Source organism: Nicotiana sylvestris, chromosome 3 (assembly GCF_000393655.2).
Source record: "Nicotiana sylvestris chromosome 3, ASM39365v2, whole genome shotgun sequence".
Taxonomy (NCBI): Eukaryota; Viridiplantae; Streptophyta; class Magnoliopsida; order Solanales; family Solanaceae; genus Nicotiana; species Nicotiana sylvestris.
In genome coordinates this window covers 36,893,949-36,902,064 of record NC_091059.1, presented here as the reverse complement: position 1 = coordinate 36,902,064, position 8,116 = coordinate 36,893,949, and the positions used below count along the sequence as shown (strand labels likewise).

The 8,116-nt window shown below is 36.8% G+C and overlaps 1 protein-coding gene across 1 annotated transcript; it reads right to left on the bottom strand.

Moving 5' to 3' along the window:
• Positions 1 to 1,790: 1,790 nt before the first annotated feature.
• LOC104220708 (aquaporin SIP1-2-like) lies at positions 1,791 to 6,354 on the bottom strand. Its single transcript, XM_009771624.2, has 3 exons — positions 5,903 to 6,354; positions 5,080 to 5,352; positions 1,791 to 2,165 (listed from the first exon to the last, which is right to left on the bottom strand). Exons 1-3 carry the CDS (start codon positions 6,194 to 6,196, stop codon positions 2,004 to 2,006), a joined length of 729 nt encoding a protein of 242 aa, XP_009769926.1. The 5' UTR covers positions 6,197 to 6,354; the 3' UTR covers positions 1,791 to 2,003.
• Positions 6,355 to 8,116: the final 1,762 nt, after the last annotated feature.

Genomic DNA, 8,116 nt, shown 5'->3' with positions numbered 1-8,116 from the left:
CATAAATCTCCCAAGTGGCGACTCTGAATCTTTAAATAAAAATCCCGTTTCGATTGTCCTTTAATTGGAAAAACTCCCTTACCCCCTTACGCCCTTGCGGGTGTAGGAAAAAAGAGGTGTGACAGTAAGTGTAAACACTTAGAAACCCTTTTACATAGGTAGTGATGTCTTCTTTGGGGGTCGGAATCACCACCTCTTTATCTTCCCAATGGCAATCTTACTTCACCTGCTCACGGTCATCCTCAGTTATCAAGCATATATATCTCGACATTGACTCGCATCGACCAGGGACCGACGAAGTTTTCTCAACTTTGAAGTCGGAAGTAAGATCACACCCCCCGGGAACACACTCCTCAAGGCATGGCTCCACCGGTGTTTTGTCGCCGACCGGCCGCGATGAAGAAGCTTTTTTCTTTTGAGGAACAGATTTTGATGTTTTTGCCATTTTGGATAAGCTTAAAGAAAGAAGGAGAGAAGAAGACTTGGTGTTTTGGGGGAAGGTTGATAAGACTAGGCATGAGCGGAAAGCTTAAAAGATGTGAAGAGCTTTGAAGATTTGCAGATAGACTTGAAGAACTCAAAGGAATTTTGAAGATTAGTACAAGAAAAATTCAAAGTAAATTTGCGGAAGTGAGAAGAAGACCTATTTAAGGATTCACGGCGACGGTTCAAAGGCATTGGTGGCGGACCGCCAACTGACGCTCATTAATAATTTTGGGAACTATACCGATAGGACGTTTCGGTCACTTCCGTCGCTTACGTCACGAGGATGACGTCATGATAGATCGAGGTAAAAAATTGAAGGCCCTATTCGTTTCTTTTCATTACATTCTAAGAAACGAGGGGACTATATATATATATGGTTAAAATCGGGCCTACCCGATTGTGCTATTTGATTGAGACCAGGAAATTGCATCGGGGTTAGCCTCGTAATGGATCAGACCAGAGCACGAAGACAAGGTATCGAGTTCAAGGATTGAGGTGCATGTAGAGATCGAGGCCAGCAGCGTTCGAGACTTAATATGACAGACTTCGAGCAAAGCGCAGTAACGGAAAAGCGAGACATCCATAATTGGTCAAAAATCACGGCGGAAATCCCGGAACAGATCAAATCAAGGGAGATTGTTTAGGCTAATCATAGGATTTACTTCCGTAATTAGAACTGTACCATAGATAAGATTCCTCTACTATATAAAGAGGGTTCTAATCATTTTGTAGGCACATTACATTAACGCATTTCAAAGCAATACAATACTTTCTTGCTTATATTCTTGTTCACATGCTTGTTACATTTTAATTGTTCTTGCACAAACTAGTTCGAGGGTATTCAAGCTCGAAGGCTGAATCCTGTTCAAACACTGGTTTGCTTTATATTATTATCAAGTTTCCATTACTTATCATTACATTTATGAATTGGTATTAGGTGAAATCACGTATCCTTAAGACCACATTATAAGTTTAATTGTTATCCGGTTTTTAGGGTAAACAATATATTATAACAGAATATGAAATTTAGTTCCGGAAAAACTTGGCTTTTATAGTGAAGTGCGTATATATAAGGATGTTGTTACAGAGAAGTCTGACTGTAGTATACTCCGTTTAAGATATGGATTGGTCAATTCATTTTTGCCAATGCTAGATCGGCATAACCTCTTTGTCCTTGATCGTCGTTGGAATACTTCCGATAATCGCAAGAGCAACAAGCAAGAATTGACACCAGCATTTGAACCCTCACTCAACAGCAGTCATTTAGCACCTAAACGAGCAGAAAAACAAAATCCAGCATATTATGAACAAGTGCAAGAACAGCTAAAATTTTGTGATTAATTTTGTTTAAGAAGTCACTCAAAAGGGAAAATATTGATTAAAAAATACAATAAAATCAAAAACTACAATGAACACTTCCATATAAGAACTCTGTAAGAGCATTTTTAAGCTATCCTTAATCGACGAGGTACAACAACATTATAGGAACTGGAGAACAAACTGAAGTAGAATGTTTTTCAGTTTCGTTTTTGCTTCCGAGGCTTCTGCTTTACTGGAGGCGGAAATAGAGCTCGAAAAATCCATGCAGCTAATATTGCTCCTATGAAGGGACTGACCCAATAAACATAAAAGTGCTCCCATGTGTTGTGTGCATTGCTCAAGTACGCCCAGCCAAATGCCTGCAAATGTCATAGCCAATTAACAAGCAGTTGTGTGGTACTTCGTGTTATGGAACGATTTAACAAGTTAAGCAGGAAACAACAACAAGAAACAAATGGCTACCGTATTTAGGATGTCAACACAGCAGCATGCTTTCATTAAAAAGTAATTTATTTGGATAGCATTCTATGTCAGTGAGGTTGAAGCTAATAAGAATACTTAATTCCTTGACAAGTTAGATAGCATTTTTTGTTAGACAAGGATGAAACTAACAAGATCACTGCAGTCCTTGCCAAACTTATTGTCCATTTCGCCCCTACAAAAACCAGTTCAAAAGTAAAACAAACTTAATATGCCCAAGAGGATGTTTATATATTTAAAGATAACTGGTGCTAGTAGAAGGAAAAGGTATAAAGTTCCAAATCAGATCAGGATGCGTTCATAGAAAATTGTAGGACTTGGTTAGTCATCTTGACTAGATTCTTGATTGAACTCATTCCCGGTCTTATTTTCTCCATATTCTAAACAAAGATACATAAAAGCAAAGTATCATTTAATATTTACACTTGCGAAGAAGTTTGTAACTAGACCTTATGCGACAAAATGCAAATAAGTAAAACGAAACAATAGCAATGTGATCACTCTCTAGATTAGACGGATAATCTAGGTTAGATTGAAAGGCAAACTTAGGTAATACTTGCTGTCTAAATCTATTCTCTATAATTACCATATTCCATGACAGTATGAGGTAAATACAAGTATATTCAGGGTTCAATTGGTTAATGTTCACACACTGGTAATCTTTCCTAAAAACTCAAATGGCACATCCGGTATGCGCCTTTCTTCACTTGTCTCTTTTCCAATATAGAAATGCTAGAGAAAGTGCATTTGTTTTGCATCGGTCATCTTCAATTTTGAGATGCAGGGTAAAGTCCAAAGCTAGTTTGTCAGGACTACCTAAATAATACCCCAGAAAAAGGAAAAAACCAATTAAAAGAATGATCTCACTTATTCCGTCCATTCACCCCTCATGGTGTAACATGGAGAGGCTATGGGGATGTAATACATGGGGGCAAGGCAGCATTGTGGAAAAGGTTAAAATTGGACGGTCGAAAATAAATGCTTAGCAAGGCTATAAATCCCCAAGAGTTTGCAATCTTAGAGAGTAGAGAGAAGTAACAATTCTTCATCTCTCTCTCTCTCATTCATCGTGGAAAAGGTTAAAATTGGACAGTCGAAAATAAATGCTTAGCAAGGCTATAAATCCCCAAGAGTTTGCAATCTTAGAGAGTAGAGAGAAGTAACAATTCTTAATCTTAGTCTCTCTCTCTCTCTCTCTCTTTGAGTCTCATCTATCGCATTGGTTTTTTGATCTCATTACATAATGTGGGCTTAAATCTCCAGTCCTATGAGTCTCTCTCTCTCTCTCTCTCTCTCTCTCTCTCTCTCTCTCTTTGAGTCTCATCTATCGCATTGGTTTTTTGATCTCATTACATAATGTGGGCTTAAATCTCCAGTCCATGAGTCTCTCTCTCTCTCTTTGAGTCTCATCTATCGCATTGGTTTTTTGATCTCATTACATAATGTGGGCTGAAATCTCCAGTCCTATGAGCCAATGGATGGTCTCTACTTTTGATGCTAATATGTAATCAAAGAGTTGTAAGTTCAGCTAACTTGATGGTGAAAATTAGCGCAAAGTATTGCTTTGTTTTTCACGAATGCTTGCAATTTATGACTATGTTTGTGATCCACAAAGATGGTCTCAAGATTGCTAGAGCCAGAAAGAACACAGAATAGCTTCAGGGGAACATAAATGCATGAAGACAAAATTTGGAAGGATGAATGAGGTTAGAGTTGGTTTTCAAAGATACAGGAAGATTTCAAGTTCCCTTCCAGTAATGATTCCCAGCGTTTCAATTTAAGATTTTTGTGATGGTTAGTGGTGTAATGTTAGGGCATAATTTTCAGTCCCAGGTAGTACCATCTGTATATTATACACTGTGTTGTCAATTTGTAGATGAGGAGCTCGAAGCCTTTTATCATCTCTATGGAATTTAATCCCAAGTATTCTTGCAATTTGCAAGTTGATGAATGTTCTAACAGGCCTTTTGGGATGATTTATGAAACCAAAGTTAGATTAGAAGTTCCTTGGGAATATTGCAATCGCATTCCTATCCTACTCCAGTATTTAGTTTATTGCTTCTAGTGAAACTTGTTAAATTTATCCCTTTCTATAAATTAGAATTGTTTTTTCTTTCCCAGTAAGAATTGATGGTAAAATGTGTGTTGACATATGCTAAGTTTGTGGAGAGACAGCGCCTGAGATTCAAGATATGCAAGTGAAGATCTTTCATAATCCTAGTTTCCATCTGCAAATAGTTTGATAGTTGCAAATTATTTTTTATCGCCAATTGAATAGTCAATGGAAAACTAATTCTATTCATCATCAATGTCCAGAAAGCAAGCGCCAACAAATACAAGGTTCGCCCATAAAAGACAATCGAACCCAAATACATGAAACAACAACAACAACAACAAAAAACTCAGTTTGATCCCATAAATGGGGTCTGGGGAGGGTAGTGTGTACACAGACCTTACCCCTACCTCATAGACATAGAGAAGCTGTTTCTGATGGACCCTCGGCTCAAGGAACAATGAAGATAAAGCACCAAGTAGCAAAGAATGTTAGCAACAATGTAACATCGCAACGGGTGCGAATGCCGCAACATGCATAATAAAGAACCATAAATAGGAAATTACAAAAATAGTCCTAGTACTATTGAATGGCCTAGGAGGAATACACTACTATTTGTCAACCTACAACCCTAATCCTCAACCTCCACACCTTCCTATCGTGGGTCATGTCCTCCAAATACATGAAAGAGACTACCAAAAAAATATGTTAATGTTCCAAGATGCAAAAGCAAGACTTACATTGGCTGGATTCATAGAAGGTCCAGTGTACTTTGAACCTGCAACCACCAAAGGGACAGTTACCATAGTGAGCAACCAATTCTTCAGAAGTGCACTTTTTGGACCCCTAAGGAAAATGACAAAGACCATGAATGTGATTATGAAGGTCAAGACACCCTCCGCAATAGCTCCAGCTTGTACGTCCACCTTCAAAGCAGGCCCATCAAGCATGTGGTGATACTGCTTAGGCATAAGCTCCATTATTGCAAGCGAACCAGCAACTGCACCTGCTACCTATAACAATCAAATGATAGCATTTATACTTTTTCAAGAATCTTTCCAATTGATTGGTCAATGTTAACACAATATGGATTGTGCTTATTCTATTTCCCTCATTTTACAACAACAATAACAACAACCCAGTAGAATCACACAAATGGGGTCTAGGGAGAGTAGTGTTTACGCAGACCTTATCCCTATTCCGGAGGAGCAGAGAAGCTGTTTCCAATAGACCCTCGGTTCACGACAACGACAATGGAAAGAGACAGTGGAGCAGTAACACCAAAGGAAGCCACAAAGATAACACCAGCAACGTATAACAATAAGCAGTAACAATGGCACAGTACTACAGACGCAACGGAAGTAATAAGGACACAACAAGAGCCACTAGCATCCTAAGACAACACTATCAAACTAGCTTTCTACAACCTAACCTACAACCCTAATGAAGTAGTATGGACACCACAGGAGCTACTAGCAGCTTAAGACAAAACACTATCAGACTAGCGGATTGTGCTTATTCTATTCACCTCCTCTATTAAAAAATAAAATAAAATTGAAGAACCTGAGCAGGACAACGAACGGCGGCTGAGACAAGAGAATCGTCACCAAGACCAGCTGCATAAAAGGCGGCATTGCCGGTTGGATTGAAACCAGCACCACCCAATGCATCACCCAGAAATCCAAAAACCAAGAACATAAGAAAAACAACAAGGGTAGTGATGAAGAGGCTGCCCATTTCATTGACAACACCAAAAGTAGTAGCTACAAAGTAAGTAGAAACCCCAATACAAGAAGAGCATAAAACCCATAAAAAAGTTAACGCCCCATCAGCAATTGCTACTTTAATCACACCCATCTGAGAGAAGAGAGGAAGGAGATAGCTGAAGAGAAAAGAGTCAACTCCAACTCCTACTGAATTGGTATTGGTATTACAAATAGATAGAGGACGGCAAAAATACAAGTGAATGAGCGATCGATACTAATCTGGTACAAAATTTTGGTTTGGACAAAAGTTCACCCAACGTGCACCAAATTATGTGAATTTATTCTAGTTGAATAAAAACTTTTATTTTAAAAATTACTTTTCTCAAAATGATGAGAAACACTTTATTTTTGGCTAATTAAATTGAAAAATATTTTGTACGGCAATTAGTATTTGATCAAACTTTTGAGAAGAGCTTATAAATGTATTTTTTCAAAAAAAGTACTTTTGGGAAGAAATTACTTTTTTCGGCTTCTCAAAAATAGTTTTTGCTTCTATTTTTCCTTCTAAAAGTTTGTCCAAACACTTTAACTTTAGAAAAAATATTTCCAATTAAAAAAGCGTTTTTCGCCAAAAAAAACTTATAATATATAGATTCATTTTAAGGAGTTCAAGTGCTATGCAGTATGCACATATAATATAAAAAATAGAGAAGGATCATATTTTACCTTTTACTTTTTAGTATTATTCATATATACCCTTTGTTTCATTATTCGATTTTATGTACCCTCGCCTTTATACTTCGGCTTAAATCTGCCTCTCCTCCGTTAACACCACTAGAACCCACCAATTAAAGGGACATGTGGAGGGCTGGGAATTAATTTAAAAGACCTGTTCATTTTGCCTATTAAACAGCTAACCTAACCCATAATTTGAATTCGAACAAGAACCTAAATGTTTCTTCTCTCATATTGAAAATCTAACTACCCATATGAAATACTCTTCACTTTCATTCTCTTCTTATTATCTAAAGCAACTTGTCTTTCTCTCCGTCTCAATGGTCAATCAAAATGGTAATAGTTCAATAATAGAATCAATGCCTTTACCCACCTAACCAAATCGCACAAATCCCTACTCAAGCAATGGCTCAAAGAAAAAGAAGTCATCCTCAACAAAATCACCGTCAAGAAAACCCAAATTGATTTAGTCTGTGACGAGAATGGCAGTACAATAGTTGATTGTCAAGAGAATACTAGATTGGTTGCATTTTCCTTTTTATGTTCTGAAAAAAATTTAACTCTTGTTTCACGCAAAGTTATAAATTTAAAATGTTAGTTTTGGCTTCTGAAATTAATAGGAGAAGAAGAAAATTTATTCTTAAAGGTCAAGTAATTTTTTTTAATAGAAGTAGTTGATAACGTAAAATAAATTATAAGTAATTCGTTTTAATAGTTAAATTATACGAATAATATAAGAAATTTATTATATAATCAATATACATATAATATAAATCATTAACCAAATGAAATATTACATTAGCAAAGTCTTGCACTCCTTTAGGTGCGATAGCATGGACCACGTGGATATCTCGGGAAAATAGAGGCATTTGCATCTATACCCGCTTTTTGGGTCACGTTTTAACTTGTGTCTGCTTTGCAAAAAAAATTGCAAGCGTACCGACTTTCTCGCGTAACTTCAACATACGGGGCTGAAGTAGCAAAGACAATCACTCAAAACTTCAGCATTCTAGTAGACGGGCCTAAAGTAGCAAAAGCAATATGCTGAAGTTTTTTTGTCCTGGATAAGATTTTTCAAAAACTTCAGCAGAAGATACTGAAGTTATTTAATTCATTTGTAAAAACTTCAGCAACTGGATTCATTAGTTTTGTCATAAAACTTTTTCAAAAACTTCAGCAGAAGATGCTGAAGTTATTTAGTTCATTTGTAAAAACTTCAGAACTAAATAAGCTGAAGTTTTTTTGTCCTGGATAAGCTTTTTCAAAAATTTCAGCAGAAGATACTGAAGTTATTTAGTTCATTTGTAAAAACTTTATCATTAAATAAGCTGAAGTT

Bases quoted from the DNA above. Each gene is read 5' to 3' on its own strand.
- LOC104220708 (XM_009771624.2), bottom strand. From the start codon at position 6,196: ATGGGTGTGATTAAAGTAGCAATTGCTGATGGGGCGTTAACTTTTTTA. The intron at 5,353-5,902 runs GTTCTTCAATTT...TGATTGTTATAG, and splicing joins CCGTTCGTTGTCCTGCTCAG to GTAGCAGGTGCAGTTGCTGG. The intron at 2,166-5,079 runs GTAAGTCTTGCT...TGACATTTGCAG, and splicing joins CTTCTATGAATCCAGCCAAT to GCATTTGGCTGGGCGTACTT.